Below are 20,764 nucleotides of genomic sequence, written 5' to 3'. Positions count from 1 at the left end.
ATCATTATCCACAATAAACTTTAAAGAGCGATTTCCACGAGAAACTGTCTGTCTCTCCAAGGCCTGGTCACCTCTGGGATCAAGTCTTGAATAGAAGTGAAGATCTGAAAAAGCAACACATTATGTCATATCTGTCACATCTGACTACTATACTATTTTGTATGCTTGATAGCTATTCAGTGACACAGCGGATGTATTGAGACATACTAGATCTGGTGATGAAACTGAATATTGGTTTTTAGAGTCAAGTTCTATCGTGCCCCATTTCTTGATGTGCAGAATTAGGTTTTAAATTCACAGACATCATGACACAATTCATATGGGATCAAATACTTAATTGTCTCTCGCCATTGACCATCGTACATATTTTATTTTTTTAGAAAGGTGGTCACACCGTTACCTCTCATTAGTTGACGTAAAGTTGCTGCTGAGCCGCTGTATAAATCGGTTTGGGAGGGACAGAGGGGGGGTGGTGGACTCCAGTGCTCAACGTGCATTCTCCAACACATTGCTTTTACTCAGTGTGATACTAAGTTTGGAGCCTTGATCGTACGACTGAAATCGTGAGGGTCGCTCTTGTTGCAGCGAGGGTCATTAAGTCATTTATGCGCTTATGAAACTATCGTAATTGGTATCTCGTAAGCAAGGTTTCTTTTTGTTTATTCGTATACATTCAATATGGTTTTTGTTGTTCACAATGTGGCATTTCAATGAAATATCAGTGTGTGTCTCTTGGATTTATGGGTTGTTGTGCGTTGCAGATGTAGGACGTGTACAATAAAGAATCTTCTCACGTTCGTTTTATTTTATTTTTTTACCAACATTGGACATGTAATTGGAGAAATTACGAGTGCAACAATGTGTTTATGGCTCGCTTCTTATTTTATTCAACATTTTTATCTTTGACATAAACTTTTTAAACTCTTTAAAAAATCGCTTCATAAGTTACGTTATAAGTTATGATTGTGATCATGTGGTTATGATGATTATGATTTCACCTAAAAGGTTTGACCGTTGTAACTTTTTCTGGCGGCCACAAGCTATTATTAGCATTATCTACTTAACGTTAGCCACCGTTAGCCACTATGAGCTAACGTCAGCCAACTCTAGCTTATGTTAGCCACTACATGCTACTAGTCTTATCAGAGCAGTATCGCTGCAGCAAAACACCTGGACTACATTGTGTTGCTTATGAATTCAACACTTGTTTCTATATATCGCCTGTAAGTCACACACACAGTAACGGCTCGTATTCCTTTCGGCCCTTTCTTAATTCAAAGGGATTCAGTTGGTCTTAAAACCTGCTTTCTCTCTATCAACCAGCAGGGGGCGACTCCTCCGGTTTCAAAAAGAAGTCAGATTCATAGAAGTTTATGAGAACTTCTCATTTGATGAATTACCTCTGTAAACATTGTAAACATGTGTTTACCGTCTCAATCCCTAGTTTTAAGTGAGTTGTGGTGCTTCTTGTCTGAATTGGAACTCAAAGCACGCTATGCTTCAGGGCAGGCTTATGTGATTGACAGGTCACTGCTGCCACCAGAGACTGCACGCTGTGTCTGATGTTGGATATGTTTATCAAAGATGTGCGTACATGATGTATACATTTTTGGGGTATTTTTGGCCTGAATATTGTCCGTACGGAGGTGAAATATTAGCACAAAATATCAACTTTCTTTTTATTCCACAAATATTTGAATCAGCTTTATAACCCCGTGTTTGCTGCATCTTAACTTTGACACAAACCCTCACGCTGAGTAGTGAAACCCAACTGTCGGCCTCTGGTCTAAGCCACAACCGCAGCAAACCACAAAAGGCATTAGTAGTTGTCTGACTGACTGTCTGACTGTACATTTGGCTGTGTGGCCGACTGCACACACACACACACGCACACACACACACACACACACACACACACACACACACACACACACACGCAGACATTTCCCCATCAGTGTGACCACCCACCCCTTCCAGGCCATCATGGGGGCTTGATGAAGGACACCATGCCCGAGGGGGAGAGCAACCGGTGTACGTCTACAACACTGCTGGAGGAAGAGCGTGAAAGCTTGGTGGGGGGGGGGGGGGGGGTTGTGATATTGATAGAGACAGAAGGAGGGTAAAAAGGTTGCACCATGTGGTCTGCATTTGGCTGTGATCCCTGCTACAGCTTGGTGTTCCTCGCCTCTGTTCACCCTCTTCAGCCCGAACCCAATCGGGCCGTCGCTGGAACCCGAGCAGACGCTCCGGTTCTTCCCGAGAGCAGACTTCACATGCTTATGTCTCCAGATGATATGCTGCACGCAGTAACGTATGGCACATTTAACTGTGTCTGGAGGTGTCAGGGGTGCTGGGAGAGGGCCAAACAACACACACACAATCACACACACACACACACACACACACACACTGACTAAATGCTGCAACGTGCACACTGTGGTCACATAATAACGCAGCTGAAAGACACGGGAAATGGACGATTTTATTGAAATATGTGTCCGTCCGTCAGAAGGGCTGCGTTTTGCGTGTGTGTGTGTCTCAGGGCTTGGTGGTGGAATGGGGAATGAATCCACCGTCTCCATGCTTCTGTCCTCTCATGCACACACACAAAACACGTGGACTCTTTTGAAAGACGCGACAACAGCCATTTTTGACACAGCATATATTCCGTATTAACATACATTCATAGGCAGTACAGTCTTCTTCAGTGTATAAGTCTTACAAGATAAGATCTACAGTATGTCTCTATAATGATAGCACGTTATTAAGGGAAAGCTTGGCTTCGTGGTGGTGGCACAAGACAACAATAGTCCTGACAGTGGCATGGGAAACTATGTGTGTGTGTGTGTGTGTGTGTTTAAACAGGGAAGACTGCGTGTATGGTCACATAGTCGCTTGCTGGGGCTGCGAGGGCTCTATGTGCGCTTGGAGAGAAAGTGCTTCAGTCATCATGCATGGTGAGCATGCCCGGCAACCCTCTGGCAGACCCCTTTGTGTAGCGTTTTAGGCAGATGGCGCCGTGCAGGTGGGGGCCCAAGATCAACGAGCGAGACTCTCACAAATCGCTCTTTAAATGCAGATACGTTAGCGTTTTTTCGTTGCACGGTGTCTGGTTTCATGTTGTGTGTAGAGCAGCTGTGGATGAATACAGGTGTTGATTTGGAACAATGTTTGCTGTGTGTGTGTGTGTGTGTGACAACATCGCGAACCTGCCATGAACTTCACCTGCCAGTAATGTACAGAAAAGTCAGGAAGGAGCTGAAAGTGGCTTTCGCCTGTCAATCAACATCCTCCTACTGACAGTGAGTGAGTGTGTGTGTGTGAGTGAAGCAGCATCAGGGCTTTGAAGGGGGCAAAATAAATGACTCAACCGCCTCAAACCACCTCAGCTCAGCACAGCCATGCGCACTCGGGGAGCTAATCACGGTCGGCCCTCCCGACGGACTCGCCGTCTCCCTTTCTAGACATCCAGCAGTCCGGCTGAGTCCTCCGAAAAGCAGCAGCAGCAGCGGCAGCAGCAAGGACAGAGGGCAAACAACCCTCCTCTTGACCCCAACGCAACCCTTTAACCCCCCACCCACTCCTCTGCCCACACCGTGGGTCCAGTTTGTCCCCCGTCATCTCCGTTGGCCTGTCCCCCTCCCCCCCCCCCCTTTGTAGGTCCGCCCCTCGGCCATCTCCTCAGTCTCAACAAAATAAGTTAAATATTAGAAAAACAAGAAGCGTCAACGACACATAGCGAGCACGAGAGTGAGGGAGGGGGGCGGAAAGTGAAAGACGCTCTACTTGAGAGGAAACAAACTGCCTCTGTAGATTTGCGGTCCCATGCGTGATCTGCTGATGTCCATGAAGGTGTCATAGAAGGAATAGGACGACGTTTGACTTCCAAGCCCCTCGGTCTGTTGGCCAGTATCGGGAGGGTGGCGTGCTGTCAAGCGGGAGAAGAGGGAGGTTAGCGAGTCTTTCTTGCTCCCTCTTGGCCTTTGTGGTGGAGCAGGAGTTTGGGGACGTTGGCTTTGTTCATCAGCAGTGCCCTCTGTGCCTTGCCACCATCACCGGCAAGTGTGCATCTCCACCATTTTGCGACACTGTCTGCACTTGACGTAACAGCACCAGTGGAACTTGCAGCTGCACCTGTCCACCACCTCCACCTCCTGCGTCTGGAAGCCGCGGCCACAGCACATCAGCTCGCAGCCGTCGATCGCCTTTGACGTCCGGTTGCACTGGCGGCCCATGGTGCCCAGCATGCCCGGCGTGCGCGGGTCGTGGTCGCAGAAGTCCGGACTGGGTTCCAGGTAGACCAGATCTTCGTCAGTATGAGGTTTGAACTGGGAGTTTCGAGGCACCAGGGCTTTGGTGGTGCCCACCTTGCGCTGCTCCACCTCAGTGGCGCCGTCGAACTTCTCCTTGATGACGTTGCCCACTTTGCGGAAGGGCGGCATGGCTTTCCAGCAGGTCTTCACCTCACAGGAGCCTGACACGCCGTGGCATTTGCACTCCACGCGCATGTGGGAGAGGATGGCCTGCAGAGAAGAAACTCTGGTTAGCAGAAAGACCTTGAACTGATGTGACGACGAGGCAATGCTGATGTGGACATCTGGATCCATATGTCACATGCTGACTGTTTGCTTGTACAACTACGTCGTCGTGACTACGACAACTTTTTGTCCGGCTACCAGAGACTTGAAGCTAAAGTCGGACTTCATTTAATTCTGATTGATTCTGAACTTGATGTATTTTTAAATTGAAATGTCTCAAATGACCTGAAGACGAACTGATTATTGGATGACTTAAAGCTCGGCTGGGAGTTGACTTTGAATCGTCTCATATTACTTTGGACCAGACGCCAGCTAGTCTGGAATGATAAACTTGACTTTAACTTGTCTTCAACTCGTCAACTCGAGACCTGCCTCGTCTCTGTCTCTGGACTGCAGCCTCTAATGACACCTTTCGAAGTAGCTTCCCGATTGGACTGACTTGAGACTTGGACTTACCTAGAAAATGAAAGACTTACCCCGGACTTTTCCGACTAAAGGCTCAAACTTATATCAAATAAAGACTGCGAGGAAAGTGCAAAGGTGGTTCAGAAAAGTGAACTGTTGAACTGAGCTGAAGCCGTTCTAAAAGAAGTAGCAGCAGCGTGTCACAAAGGGCGCATTCTGTATGCCAAGGACGGCTAGTTACCTTCCTGCCAGCCTCGTTGTTGTGCAAGTTCATGAGAGCCCGACTGGAGGACTGGCCTTTACTCCTCTCCCTCACGTCGACGAAGGACTGGGAGAAAGCCACGCCGTATGCAATGTTATCGCTGCAGCCCGACCACTGGAACCCTGTGAAACGACAATGAGAAAATAATCATTATACACCTGAAAATAAGACATGAAAGCTGTCACAATGGAACATGCTGAATATGAACGTTATTCCAGTTTACTTTTTAAACTCATTGCATTAAAATGTACTGGATTAGTTGGTCCTTCTGTTTCTTTTGTGTGTGTGTGTGTGTTTGTGTGGAAGGGAAAGAGAGACCTACCCTCTGGACTCACTCCATGTACATTGTGGTCGCAGCCACATTTTTCCAGCTCTCCGCTGCTGCAGGCCCTCGTGACCGCAAACGCCACACTGGCTGCTGAGATGGCATACACAAAGGCGGCCTCGCGGGTGCCTAACACACACACACACGCACACACACACACACAAACACAGGCACACACAGCCGTATTGTTTCATTATGTAACTGAAAAGTGCTCCTCGTTTTGACTGGCGAGGAAACCTCTACAGATAAAGACTGCATTAACGTCTAAGGGAGCTCCGACATCGACACACACGAGCTGGTTGAGCCAAAACAAATGGAAACCAGCTCTAAAATGTTACTGAATGGAAATAACTCTATTTTTGTAAACGTGGCTTGGAGTGTCAATCAGTTGGAGGTTCAGGCATCTCATTGCCTCATACCGATGCACAGGGCTGTGGAGCAGCTTCAAAGCCAGCTGCCGCTCAGAGCGACCCCCCCCCCCCCCCCCCCCCGGGGGGACGACGTGTGGGTCAAGCAAACACAGGACTTTCTCCCAGGAGACCAGTGTTTGTGTTCCCAGTGAAACCATAAGTCAACATTGACTCATGTTAAGTAGCGTAAGCGGTTACACAACGTTACTAATTTACATCCCGGGCCGGAACGTAAGCTGCGTGACTTTACTGAAGCCGTGTCACCCACACGTGGCAGGTTGGGGATGACACCGGTTGGTTGGTCCTCGCCTCGTCTTTCAAGCGACTCGCTGGGAGTCGGCGACGGGAAGGCTCACAGAGCATCGTCTTACCCTGCGTGACCACCTTGCCAAACACGGGCATGGTCTCCAGGGTGGAGCAGTTCCATCGACGGTTCCGAAACTGGAACTGACACTCGTCTATAGCCAGCTGGGCTCCACGACGCACCGCGTCCATCACCTCCACACTGCGCTTACAGATCTGGACCTGGAGCGGAGACACGCGGGAGCTGTCAAATGATTGGTTCTCCACGCTGGCAGAAAACAATGTTGGACACAAAGGTGGATGTGGGTACCTGTCGTTGGATGAGGCCTCGTAACCTCTCGCACGTCTCCTCGTCCCGGATGCTCCCCACTGAAGACAGCTTGGCCAGGTACCTGACAAAATGACAACAGGACCTCAAACCTCAGTGTCACAGTTATTGTCAAAGAAAATGTGACACTTGAAAATCCTGCAAGGAGAGAATTTGATCACCCCGTCGAGGTGAAGCACGCGTTGTGCACCGAGGGGTTTGCTTCCCATGACGTTGTGGGATTGTTTTGGATAAATGTCTGCTTGTGAGGACACTGAGAGGAGGGAAAGTGGCTTATCGTACACACCACCTCCAGGCCAGACAGGTCGGGGAGATATAGTGCATACACACACACACACACACACACACACAAACAAGATGGGTGAGTAAATGGCATCAGTCTGGAAGCCCTGACCCTCACACATCCACCTCACCTCACTTCAGCCTCATATCTCCAGTCCCAGCTGCACCTTACAGAAATAGGCTTCCTCATAAGCAGCAGCCCTGATTATGTTCCGTCTACACTCCTCAAAGTGCGCTCATGTAGACGTATGTTGAGTCTGAAAAACATACGTTCTGAAAAACAATGGAAAGTTTTGCAGATCCACGTGACACAGTTTTGGCGCTTTGAAAGGTACTAGTTAGCTTGTGATTTGTTTGTTGTGTTACATTGTGTCAACAGTGTGTAGACACAAGGTAACATTTCTTTTCCCATCCACAAAAGTTTAAAATTGTGTCAGAGGTTGTTTTGTGTTGTTTGTTTTATCCAGTCCTAATCGTAGAATGTACGCAAATCAGAGGGGGAGGGGGGGGGTCCCAAAAATGCTCAACAGGCAAAATTCAACACTCTACATATAGAAAGTATATGAAAAATAAACTGCAGAGTTTGAATATCAAAACGGGCCTCAATGAAAGCAAATTCCAAAATAATGAACTTTTTTTTTCTTCAGGCCATCGTTCCATCCCAGCAAACATGTTTTTCCTTAAGGTTTCTCAACCTTGCTTTATGAGTTGTGGGTTCCTGAGACCACACATACCTCTGCAAAGCCCTGCTAGTCCGTCTCAATCGAGCTGCGGCCCACATCCAGACTGCAGAGAGTTCTGCTGTTGGATCATTGACGGTAACGCACAACACACACGCGGCAAGTCGTGCCACCGATGACATCCCGATCGATCGATTTCATCACGCACGGATCGGCGTTTGGCCGCTCCTCCACTCGTCTGCATCCTCCAGTCGTGCAGTTTGAGTGGTAACGTCCATGTGTTGCATTGGCGCATTATCGTCATGGCTATTCGTAAATGTGGCGGTATAATTAGTACACCGTCGCTGCAGAGGTCAGACGGCTCCTCCTCTCATCCACCCTCTCATCTCCTCCTCTCAACGGGGCAGATAACATCTCCGTCTCTTTGATGGACTTCTGTTTCTCATCCCTCCAGACAGTGTCAGCATTTAGCACTCATCGCTGCGATAACCCCGCTCTCTGCCACTCCACCACATCTCCACCACATCCGCTCACATCCACCCGCAGGGGTGACCTCACTCTGCAGCGACATTTTTGAAAAAACTGCGGGCAAGAATGCATCTCTGGCTGGATGATTGACTGTAGGTGGAGGTCTTTGAAGGTCCAAAATGAGTCACGTGACGTCACATGCTTTATTTCAGGCGTTCTTATTTTGAAGCAAACTAAGCAGTTTTATCGCCTTCACCTCACTGCGAGCGTTTCCCTGCATTGGCCACGTGACATCGGTCTACGTCGAGCTCCTACGCTAAAGGCTTCTGCCTGAGAGGCAAAATGGGACAAGCGGAGGTAAACATTTACACTGCCAGAGCTCTAATTTAGACCGATCGCCCCCAGCTCAAAGTGTGATTAACTTTAATAGCAGCAGCAGCAGCAGCATGATGCTTGTCACTGTAGCCAGGAGAAGCACTAGAACATGTCCCAGGAATAAATGTAAACGTAAAAGAAACTTCAGAGACATTTCTACAAATACTCGGCATATCAAAAACGCTCAACATGTGAGTGTTACAGCATTTTGAAGGCGTCACAATTTGGGTCCTGGCCGGAACGAGGAGAAGGTCTCCTGTCCTCTTTTAGCACTGTGATCAAATATTTGTAATGCTAACTTTGGCTAACGTTAGCCACCATTTGCTATACTGGCCATACCAGGCCAAAAAAAGGCCTTAGCAGGAAATACGATATACCGAACAATATACCGTTTAAGAAATACACAACCATTAAGTTGAGTAAATCTAAACTCTTGGGGGATTCAAGCCCTCTGCCAGCTTATATATTTTCCCCAGATCCACATGTCCTGCCTTCCACGTTCCAACTCGCCTCTGCCCGGCTCTGATTGGCTCTGTTGTGGTAGCGTGGGGGGGGGGGGGGGGGGGGTTCCATCAAAGCCATGTGTGCCTGTTTGATCCCCCCCACGTGTTGTTTAGCGTAGCCTCGGCCGCTCGAGCGCTACGTTCGGGCCGGGAGAGACTGTCCGTCGGGCGACGGGAGAAACCCGACGGACAGAAGAACCCGGAGGCGAGAGCCCGTTGGGCCAGGCAGCATCCTGACACAAACAGCTGGGTGGCATCCGGCCGGCCTGACATTCACCCTGGAAACATTTAATAAACACACGATAAGCCCTTATGCGGCTAATGTTTCAGGATAAGTGTTTGTGTGTGTGTGTGTGTGTCTGTACACGCGTGGGAACATTTCCGCGGAGGCCTTGGGGCCAGTGTGTGTTCGGGCGTTTTCATCCCCCGTCTCACTTTTATCTGCTCCCCCCTGCGTGTTTGTGCCCTTCGCTTCCCAGAGACGAGGTTAACGGAACGCCTCAACAACGAGTCCAAGAGAGCACACACACACACACACACACACACACACACACACACACACACACACACACACACACAGACACACACACCTTCATCCCCACATCTCATCCTCATTCCGCTCCCTCCTTCCTCTCTGGCCTGTGGCAGTTGCGTGCTTAAATCCCAGGGGGCCTAAGCCCCAGTGGAGCCAGCGGTGTTGTGAAGGCTGCGATGTGTAATGCAACACAAACACGCCAACGCGCCGCGGTCCAGGTGGAATGCTCCGTAACCTCCCACCCGGGGCCCCCGCGGCCTCACCCCCCGAGAAAAGAAAGAGATAATTCCAAACAGAGGAGCCGTTTATGACGCAGGGTGTTATCTGGAGACAGGAAATAAAGGCCGAATACCCCACGAAACTCCCGTTCGGATTACTGCGTTTTTATGAAAATCGGAGAGATGAAAAGAAGGAACGCACGTGGAACGTAATCCTAAGCCGGGCATTTAGTGAGGGGGGAACTCGTTGGAATGATTTGGATTTGGAGTTTGTGCCTTTTCAGGAGTCTTGTGTTTTTCTTTGTCCTCCGTTTTTTTTTTATTCTCAGAATTGTGTGCATGCTGCCATTTTTATTGTGTGTGTGCGCAATAAAGTAAGACTGCGTTCTCGTCAAGGCCCGTCAAAAAAAGTTGGGTCTATTCTTTTCTGGCAACTTGCGAACCGCATGTTTCACAATTTTATTTTCATAAACTAAATAACAAAGAAATGAATCCCGACTAAAAATGCTGACGGGTTAAGCTGCAGCTGCAGCGTTACTTTATTGTTCAACATGGAAAACCGAAGAGAAGTCCGTCAAAGACTTAGGAGGTCTGGAGTTGTCCTCCTCGTGCAGATTAGCGGGTCCCTGTCACCTTTTCCACTCTCCTCATTCAACGTTGAATATAAAGCGCCAGACAAAATATCCTTAACAAGTCGCCCTGTGAAGCTTAAACGAAGGCCTAAAGGAGAGAGATTAGGGACAGTGGAGAAGAGAGAAATGCAGCGTGGGAGGGGTCGGGGGGTCGGGTGGGGGCTTAGTGGATGTGCAGCCTGCACACATCTGCACGACAGTAATGTGCTTCAGTGAGATCCATCTCTCCTTAATGTGTATTTATATGAAAATACCCGCATGTTTGCCTTTCCAGCGCCGAGCACACAGCGGAGGTACACAGGTAAATATAGCGTGGATGGGAAACGCAAGCAGCAGCGAGCCTGAGAAGCGCTGCGCGCGGACCTGCTACACTCCCTCCCTCCACGCAAAGTCAAGTGCAAAAAGGCCTTTTGCTTAGAGCGTCCGGCGGGCAGCGGCGATTCGAACCGCTCGCACGAAGACGAGACCTGAGACCACCGACCGGATGTAAAGCCCACAGTGAGCTGCAGAGGGCAATATCCTCTCAGTTTAACTAACGCTTTACCGCACGGGACGGCACCGCCGAACCCGCTTGTGTCTCCGCTCTCCTCGGTTGAGGGCTCGATGCGTCGGTTGTGTAACAGAAATACAGAAAAGAAAGTCTCCTCTTTTCTAGTTCGAGCAGCTTCTGAAGGAATGTTTCATGGTGACAGATATTTTATAGACATGTGGATCTTAACAACAGATCAGCACGTGAAACATCTGAGTAACGTCAGCAAATACACACAGAGATCTTATATTGTTATCTTATAACAATATGTCACCACTGAGGGATTTTTGTGACAATTTAGGACCCACGTTGGCCTTATTTTGTCCTTCGAGTCTGTCTTAATCTGAGATGTGCTGTGCACTAACATGACCCCATGACCCCGGACAAGAACATCCCGTATCTCTCTAGTGCTGAGAGAACGCTGCAGTCCGGCCTCAATAAACGTCCACAAAAAGGACTTTTTTTGTCCACTGACCGAATATAAATGTCCGACATGTCCAACATTACGGAAAGAAGCAGCCACGATGGTGATAATCTTCTAGACAGCAGCGAGCTACAATTTCTCTACTCCGACAAAAACCAACCCAGACAACACCTGCGCTGCTCTCTCTCTCGTTTCAGTCAACTGTCACTGGGGCAGTTTCTAACATCATTGCCCCTATTGGTCACTTCAAACACACACCGTTTCCCTGTAACATCTGGATTACATCTGGATTACATAGTGTCCCGCACAGTCCACACACACTTTCAATTCAAACGGTCTGTTTGAATTTTGCGGAACACGGTTTTCATGTGAATGATCACCTTCTGAAAGCGTGCCGTTGATTTAATATCAGAATAGAACGGGGAATTATTGTGATTTAGTCAAACATAGTGACGATGAAAGGAGCATTTCAATTTCTGACACAAACATTGAAGTAATATGCAATAAATAGAACAGTAATATAAAATCTGTGATTCTTTCTCATGAGTCAATTCAAAAATAACCCCACTGAGATGATGATGCCGAGCCGCGTTGGTGACAGTGGGTCCGGTTTGTTGTAGGAACGATTACGTGGATCTAAATTTGACTCACTATGCTTAAAATAGCTTTTGCTCTTATGTATTCAGTGACAAATGACATTAATGTGGGGACGGTGGAAAAAGGTCAAAGGGAATCCTTTAAAGTACAGGAGAGAAAAAATAGAAGCAAAGCGTGGAGACAGTGAAGCAAAAGAGGGGAAAGAGATGAGAGTGAATGCGTCTGATGAGTCAAGTGTGTGTGTGTGTGTGTGTGTGTGTGTGTGTGTGTCTGGGTGTATTTATATGCTGCTGGCTCCACTAGAGCTCATTTCCCCCTTAAAATAACATGCTCTGCTAACACGCCAACACCACACACACACACACACACAATAACACACTTTCACAGAGCGATATAAGCCATGAAATCGACCACCTGCCTGGGGGTTAGCGGTGTGGCCCCTAAAGGCCGGGAATCAAGTAGTGTGTGTGTGTGTCTGTGTGTGTCATGATAAAGTACTAAAGGCATCGCCCTCTTGGACTGTGATTGTCCGCCGTGCTTTGCATTGTCTTGGTTCTGCCTTTGATGGTCCGTCAGGCGACCGATGTTGGAGGTGTGTATAGGACCAGTTCTTTAGCCGATCCCGGTGCCGAGCGACGTATGAGTGTTCAGTTGAAGGCTTCATCATCAACATTGCTGAAGGGGGTACAAAAAGTGGCCCCCCACACAGTGCTGCAGGGGCTACACGCAGTACATGCAGCACAAAAAGTCCTTCTATCTTGGACTGTTGCAGAAAATAAGCTCTTTGGCAATTATACAATACTTGCGTGTTTAATCTTCACATTAATATGAGTTTTGAAGGGTAAATGCAGGAGACACAAAGTGCTGATGAACTCGACCTTGGTCACATGATTTCCACTAAGCTTCAAACTGCTCAGTTCAGAGTTTCTCTTTCCGAAAGGGGGAGTTTGACTCCAGCGATGGCACAGAAGCTTCAGAATTCACGGGAGGGGGGGGGGGGTAATAAATAACGTGCCGACCTTTTGAGCTCGTGTAATGTCATCAATGTCATTTCAAGAAGCTAACCGAAGACATATTGACAAAAACCCGTTGACCACGAGGAGGCGGAACCAAAGTGCAAACTCGCTCCCTGCAGCGCCGCGTTTGCAGGGTTGAATCTTCTCAACGTATTTGTTCTCATGAAGAGCTTCTTTCAAGACTTTATGAGAAGCCGGGACATGTTTGCTTCTAGTGAAAAGGTATGCACCTTGTCATTTTACCAATATTTACAAAAGATTAAGAATCCACAGCGGCGGTAACCTTAGCTTTCAGCTAAATGATGACCTCGACTTGCCAACGTGCCATAGTGAACGTCTGGTAGTGGTCCCATGACCTCTTGGAAACAAATGACATTTTGGTCCATTTGTAGTAATTAGGGTCTATTTCATGACTAAAGATGATTTGATATTTTTCATGAGAGGTAACACGTTCGAGATCTTTGGATTATTTGACAATTTGAAATAAATAATAGAGAAGCGGAGTTAACAGGAAGGCTTGTCGGTAACACATGACCTGTGCTTTGCTCTTCCATACTGTCGATTTGTTGAGTGAATAAAAATGTAATGACATCGTGAACCTAGAAGAAATATTACTGCATAATGGAGGCGTTTGTGGTTGCTCTTTATTTCCTCATTCAGCTTGAATAGATAAGGAGATAAGCTCGCTGGGGAAAATGGAATCATTCATGTGCAACAGGCAGGCCTGGACATGCAGCAGTCCTGCTAACTATTTACACGGTTCACACACATGTATAAACTGTGTTTTGTTCACGAGTGTGTGTGTGTACAAAGAAGCCCCTTTGTGCGTGAGGTTAGAATATTCAGCGTGGTTCTCACCTGTCACTATTGAACTATCAACTTTCTGCTTCACTTAGTTTTAAATGAAGAGGAAATGTGTATGGAGTCAGTAACTTAAAGGGGTTTATAAAAAAGGAACCAATTCAAACCCTAAATGTTAGCCTCAATATCCTGAAAGGCCTCCTGCAGGATCTCAACACTGCTGCTCCATTTGTTATCATATATTTGTTCATTTAGGCAAATTGGTCTGACTAATCTTTTGCAGAATCAGCTGTTACTAGTTGTGGTTGGTGCTGACATGCAGGTCATCTTTTCGATTCATGGAATCATAGAAAAACAAATTTCATTGTGTTGCGCCTGACGAAAACGGGAAATCTATGCTTTCCTAGTTTGCAACGTCAGCTGGATCACTCTGATATTGAAAAAAACACAATGATTCACAGGCATGTTCCGGAGTTACAATTTTAACTCCGCTGGCCTGTCTGTCAAAGACGGAAATCTCCTCGGGCCACTTTGAGGGAAAGTTTGATTTCACAACATCAAGCTTTTAGAGTCACAGCTGCTGTTGGAGCTGTTGACCCTGTTGGTGGTCAACTATTATAAAACTACCATACTACAAATACTAATACTATACTACTGACCCCCAGCATGCACCTGTCCCGTTCACCTCAGCAGCACCTTTGCCTCACCCCTGTCCCTCAAGTCTCTCGGGCCTCGCGGCTTCAAAAGCCTCTGGACCACAGTGACTGTACACGATCGATCGACGCGTCAAAGACAACCTGCAGCCTACGTTCAAGAAACGCCATCAGCTGTTCACGTCCATTGTTGCCCTTCAAACATGGCCGCCCGTCGTCTTCCGTGGGGTTTCCTCGTCACCCCCTCTGCCGTGAGCCACCCCTGTACACGCACCGGTGACGAGAGTGCTCCAAATAACATGCTGCAGGTTCATCGTATTCATGTGTGCGTCTGTCTGTGTGCGTGTGTGTGTAAAGAAGTGTTAGGCGCCAGTAAGCACCGCAATGCCAAGGTCTCTGCTTTCTCTGGTTACCCATCAGCTGCCATCTCTTTAGCACCTCACCATGGTTGTTCATCACACGTGCATGCATGTTCACACACCGAAAAAAAGGCCGGTGTGTGTGTGTGTGTGTGTGTGCTACAAGTACGAAGAAATGTCATGTATGTAGCGCCGCGATGCGACGGCGGGGTATTTGGTGGTTTAGTGTTGTGTTTTTTCATCCACATGCGCTCGCCGCTGTTCTGTCGTGTCTCCTGCGTCGCGTCGACGGCGGCGAGCGGGGCGTCCAAACTTGAACCCACTGTTCCCTCCCCAAAGTGAAGTGTTTAAAAAGCAAACACTCGTCCCTTTCGAGGCTTTAAAGGGGATGTCCTCTGCTGAGCAAATAAACGAGGATTCTAATCCTTTTCTCCAGAGCAGATTCGTGACGGTTTAAACCGAACAAATAAACGAAGCCGTGCGAAGGCCCGCTCTCCCTTTTTGTCTCATCTTCACACAGATGCCAGATGTAATCCTTCTTTCGCCACAACAGCGGTGAGATGGATTACTCACAGCCGCAATGGTTGCTTTTGCTTTAAGTTACAATGGGGGACCGACAACTGCTGATGGAGGAAAGCGAATAATGTCTTTATTTGACCTTTTTAAGCAAACGAGAGCATCAGTGAGAATATTGTCTCCTTTCTACAGTTGACTTATTCTTGATGCCTGCGTCGTGTCCGACTGCACGGCGAAATCAGATGGAACGATTCATAAACTTCCTTTAGCTCCGATTCTAGAGGTAAAATCAAGTCGATCCTATAGGGCAGAATAAAGCTGCTAATGGCCACATGACAACAGTTAGCAGGCAGCCTTTTTGTGTAGGCAGCAGGCGTCGCCTCCATCTGCACGCTCCCACTGGGTTGGGCGACGTAGCACAAAAGCCTTGCAGGAATCTCTTTGCTGTGAAGTGACTGAAAGGGTTAAAACCACCGGATCACTTCCTGCCAAGACGAAAGTGACGTCCTCTTGCTTGTTAATTTGGTTTCTCAATAACCAAAAGATTACGAGATTTGATTTGATTTCAAAACCGATGCCCCCCCCCCCACACACACACACACGCACACACAAACACACACAACTGTCCTTCTCTTCAGCTGTGCATGCGTCCATGTGGGAGTTGCAGTGTGCGTTGTGTTGCAATTGCAGCCATTGTGGTAATTACTGAGTGTGTGCTACTGTTGGGGAATACGCCAGTTTACACGCTCAACACACACACGCACACACAGGCACACAAACACACACACTGTAGCCCTGGGGCAGCGCACAGGTGTAGCAGAACCAGTCCGAGCAGGGTGAGAGGAAGAGGAGGAGGGTGATGACGGAGAAACTAATGAAAAGTAGCGCTGAAATCCCCATTCGGGCAGCGGGACGCTACACGTGACGCAGCAGCCGCTCAGATTTGGCACCGTGATGCCCGACGGGCTGCAGGTCAACGGACGGGCTGTGGTTCAGTGTGACGTCAGAGCGGCTGAGAGGTGTTAGGAACATTAGAGCTGCTCTGAATCGTGGTCGTAGGAAGACACGTTTGATGTGGGAAACAATAATAACTTGGAAGCAGAGAGGGAGGGGGGGGGCAGGTCACATGCACATAAAGAACTGCTTGTAGTTCTATATCTCAGTGGGGATTTGACGTCTTTAAACAACCTGTCTTATTTTTTCCCCACAGGGCTGCAACGAACTGATGATGTTTCAAGGTTAATTAATGCATTAACTAATTGAATAACCAACATAGGAGCTAAACCAAAGGCAACATACTGCTCATCTGACCAAAAAAAGGTATTTCATTTATAGAAGAAGAAAGTTTGGCCCTAAAACAAGTCAGCCAAACTGCTAACTTAACACTTTCTCATCCATGTTTTTTGGGGGGGGAATTTCACAATCTTTCAAGTTCTGGGTATTTCTTCAGCTTGTGCAAACCGAATGCAATACACTTTATGGAAAAGTTATCACCATCCCCAAGAGGTTGCAGGGCTCATAAACCAGTCAAACAACCTGGTGCTCACTGCCTTCTGTGGAGCTCTGCAGGAGCTTTGTCAAGTGTGGAGAAACAACCCTGATGACGTCACATCCTCCCCCTTTGGGTTGGGAGGTGACAGGCGATGTCGCACGTGTACAAAGCCCCCTGAGGCAAATTTGTAATCTGCAATTGTGGGCTAAATTAAACACATTGAATTGAATTGAAACAAAGAGAGAATTTGTAGTTTTAAAGGACTGCGATTTAATTGAATTAATGAAAATATGATTTCATTTGCATTGTGGGAAAGGATCCTGTAGGATCCTGCGTCTTTGTAGCTTCCACTAAGACATATAAGTCAGCATATATGTTTATTGGCTGCTTGAATTTAATTTTTCTAAATCTGTCTTTTGACCTGTTGAACTTGCACTACTAAATGACCCTCCGGTGATTTCATTTGACACTTTTCCACACACTGGGCCGACACATTCTGACCTGTCCACCACGACTGCTGTACCAGCAACGGGACCAGCCATTGGAACACGTGTAAATAGCATGTTTCTTCAATCATCATTCCTTTACATTTCGGCTATTTTAAAACCGATTCACAAGCACCTGCAAAGTGGTTGCTGTAATGCCGGGATGCCCAAAAGGTCAACGGTTGACCGGTAGATCCCCTGCCATCGTGTCTAAAAGACAAAAAGAAGATCGCCAGGACTTGGTCGATTGAATCTTCCTTTGGTTGGGAAAATAGCAAGATTGTATATAGAGGTCTATGAGAAGATGACTCCACTTCTCCATCAGATTTATTCAATCAGTCAACATCAGTTTATGATCTCGGCCACCAGCGTCAAGCCTTCTACAATAGACAATGTTATAGATATTGTCTGTTCACAGTCAAATAGGCCATAAAGATGCTTTAGGGCGGGCTTACTATGATTGACAAGTCGCTGCGGCTACCAGAGCCGTGTATGGCGGTTCTACTCCTTTGCGATCCCAACATGGACACCATCGTATATCGAATGCAAAAAAAGCCAAGATGGCGAAGTCTGGGCTTCATAAGAGCCATCACCAAACCAATGGGATGACGTCACTCTGAATGTGCCCATTTCAGATATACAATTACAAACGACTTACAAAAGTAAGAGAATCTTATTGCAACCAGAAAGACCCGTGTTATTCCGAAGCAATTGGGTGAGAAGCGATGGATCGTTGTCTCCCGACGTTTGTAATCACTGACGTGAGCGAGATGGAGACGAGCCAACAGCACTGGTAAAGAGTCAAACTGCTCAGTGGACACAGCATGTGTTTTTCTTTGGTCCGATCTAACACCAACTATCTCTCTCCTGCCGGCTCCGCATCTTTTCGACCCCCCATCTGCCAGCTGAAGCCGAAGATCGAGGGGTTCGCTGAGGCGCCGAGGACTGACGTGCAGCTCCGCCACACACAGACTTTCCTCCACAGTGTGATTCCCGTCGAGCAGCCCGGCGGCCCGGCGGCCTGCCTGTACACGCCTGCTGTGTGCTGCTGCTGTCACCACACCTTCAGCCCCAAACAGCACAATTACCTTGCACCCAGTGACAGAGTTCAAGGCGGACGGTGCTGTTTGGCGAGGCCCTCGGTTTGATTTATTCCGAGAAGCCGTCAGCGATACCAGTCGTGTGCTGCGCTCTATGCACCCAGACGTCAACGTGCAACGAGCAAGGCCCGACCGATCGTTTGGTAAAATGAAACAGAGAAATGAAGTGAAAAAAAGTGACTCTTTGGCACAGCGGCCACAATCTGAGCCTCCCCTCCACCCCCCCCCCCCCACCCCCCCCCACCACACGAGAGGAGTGAACAATGGTGTTTTACGATTAGATCCAGGGTAATATTCATGCAGGCATTGATTCTCATGGGACAAAACAACAAAGTGCCCCCCACCCCCCCCCCCCACACCCCCACCGAAGGATGAGCTGGAGCTATATGCTGGGGAATGAATGGCGGCAGACAAATGGAGAGCAGCGCTGCGTGGGGAGGAATGCAGGAAGCCACCGAACCCTCCCACACAGAGTAGGCATGGAAGGAGCAAGTGGGGGGGGGCACAGACACTGTAGTCCGACTGCCTCAAACACATATCAAATATTCCTACGGGCTGACATCGAGCCTGCGAGGACCTGGGGGAGCTTTGTCTCTCCTGAGGATGTACCGTTCATAAGTTATGGTGAGTCTAACTCTTGTTTTGGGCATTCAAACTATTTTACTGCACCGCAATGACAATTTGTTGGGATATTAACGTATTTTCATTTCATAAATGACCATTTATCCTATAGTTTCTTTTGGAACTTTTTTTAATTAACAGCATCAACGTCAACATTTCTATCAAAGGACGAAGGGGATGACAAAATATCTTAGTAACTAAGAAAGGATTCTTTCGATACGTTTTTGCTCACATCATCTCCCAAATTGCAAAACAGAATCCCTCAAGACACCAACTTAATAAACCATTTGATATCGACCTGCTCGTGGCTGACTGAATATATTATTCAAACATTTCCAATCAAGAATATAGAACTTACCTATGTGGAAAAAAGACCGGCAGCTTTTGTGAGCCTTTTTATGTTTATAATTTATTTTTGGGAAGGGGTCTTGGCTGGGGGGGGGGGGGGGGGGGGGGGTGCAGCCGTGTTGGTAATTTATTAAGTCTGGGCGAGAGGGGGAGTGTGTGTGTGTGTGTGTGTTGATGGTTAACAATTAACCTGAGCTGCAACTTTCAGCTGTATTGGGAGAACGAGCGGACATGTGTGGATGAGGAGGAGCGGGAGGGAGTCAGGTGGCCGAGGTGTGATGTGCTCCATTCTCTCTATATTCACGCAGTAAAAGAAGTGAGGAGTCCAACTTACAGCCAGTTACTCGCGTTGGCGGAGAGCAGCGCGCAGCAGAGCATCAGGACGCAGCGCAAAGCATATTCCTCGGTCATCTCGAGAGCGGAGAGGTCGGTGAGGGCTGAAATAATCCCGAGGTGGGCAGCGGGCTGGTGGTTGGAAACAACAAAAAAAAAAAAGCACACACACAAAAAACAAGAGAGAGGCTGCGGCCGGGGTCGGTGCGGGAGGCTGTTAATCCATCGCCCCGCATCCAGTGGGGATCATCCACCGGGGAGGCACGCAGCTTCACGGTCCGTCCGCCCGGGTCCTCCCGTCCCCCGGAGCCAGCCGCTCCGCACTCAGAAGGGACGGGGAGAAGGAAGGAAAAGAGGGATGCTAAAAAAATAAAAATAAAATAAAAATAAAACTACAGCCGCTCGGGCTGAATCGGAGTCTTGTCCAACAACTTTTGGCACGCGTTGATTGATCGGGCGTCCTCTCTGACGGGTTGTCCCCCCGCCCCCCCCTCCCGCTGCCGGCTGCGGGGCTTCTCACAGACAAGCGCGGCTCTCCCGTCGGTGCGCCGCGGGCTCTGCGCCCGGACACATGCACGCCGCCACTCCGGTGAGCGTAAATACGCGCGGCCTCGCTCGCTCGCTCGCCACCGTCTGTCGGTGCGTCTGGCGGAGGAGAGATGTGCGCTGGCTTTAGTGGAGGGGCGGCGCGAGGTTATAGAGGTATGAGCTAGATGGGAGGGTTGTTTCTGGGTGGTGGTGTGTGTGTGGGGGGGGGAGGCGGGGTCATAGCGCGCTGTCAAGGTACTGTGTGTGTGACTGACTGTGTGTGTGTGGACGGGACAATGTGCGTGTTTTTTTTAGAGGTCTCCTGGGAGGATGCAATAGCACAGCCATTCACCCCCCCCACCCCTCCTCCCCCTCCCCCCCTCTCCTCCCTCTCCTCCTCGGCCTCCCCCTCTTCAACGCACACATAAACGCGCTCTCTTTCACCAGCGCTCCCTCCAAACCGCGCGCGCTTCTTGGCAGCGCCTCGCGCTCCCTGTCACACACTCCACCAAATATTCCGCGGTCAAGGAACTATTAAAAGCTTGGCTGCCATAACTCAGGATTTTATTTATTTATTTTGAAACATAAAATCCCCAAAATAAGCGAAATATCAACCACTCGCTGTTGATCGATCGCAGGAGGATAATTAGGTGCAGGCATTCTGTGATAAATGTACCGCGGATGACTCACGTGATTCC

At 48.3% G+C, this 20,764-nt stretch overlaps 1 protein-coding gene across 1 annotated transcript; it reads right to left on the bottom strand.

The window, feature by feature from the left end:
• Positions 1 to 2,463: 2,463 nt before the first annotated feature.
• Positions 2,464 to 20,212, bottom strand: wnt4 (wingless-type MMTV integration site family, member 4). The gene is made up of 6 exons (XM_078091662.1): positions 19,540 to 20,212; positions 6,554 to 6,635; positions 6,312 to 6,465; positions 5,528 to 5,659; positions 5,185 to 5,327; positions 2,464 to 4,523 (listed from the first exon to the last, which is right to left on the bottom strand). Exons 1-6 carry the CDS (start codon positions 19,614 to 19,616, stop codon positions 4,053 to 4,055), a joined length of 1,059 nt encoding a protein of 352 aa, XP_077947788.1. The 5' UTR covers positions 19,617 to 20,212; the 3' UTR covers positions 2,464 to 4,052.
• Between the last annotated feature and the right edge of the window lie 552 nt (positions 20,213 to 20,764).

The sequence above is a fragment of the Gasterosteus aculeatus genome, chromosome 17, assembly GCF_964276395.1.
Source record: "Gasterosteus aculeatus chromosome 17, fGasAcu3.hap1.1, whole genome shotgun sequence".
Taxonomy (NCBI): Eukaryota; Metazoa; Chordata; class Actinopteri; order Perciformes; family Gasterosteidae; genus Gasterosteus; species Gasterosteus aculeatus.
The sequence above is the reverse complement of the archived record's forward strand: the minus strand, read 5'-3'. Positions and strand labels throughout refer to the sequence as shown.

Excerpts from the sequence above, each read along its gene's own strand:
- wnt4 (XM_078091662.1), bottom strand. The coding sequence starts at position 19,616 with ATGACCGAGGAATATGCTTTGCGCTGCGTCCTGATGCTCTGCTGCGCG. Across the intron at positions 6,466-6,553 it reads GAGGCCTCATCCAACGACAG|GTCCAGATCTGTAAGCGCAG; the intron begins GTACCCACATCC and ends TCTCCGCTCCAG. Across the intron at positions 5,660-6,311 it reads TGGCAAGGTGGTCACGCAGG|GCACCCGCGAGGCCGCCTTT; the intron begins GTAAGACGATGC and ends TGTGTGTGTTAG.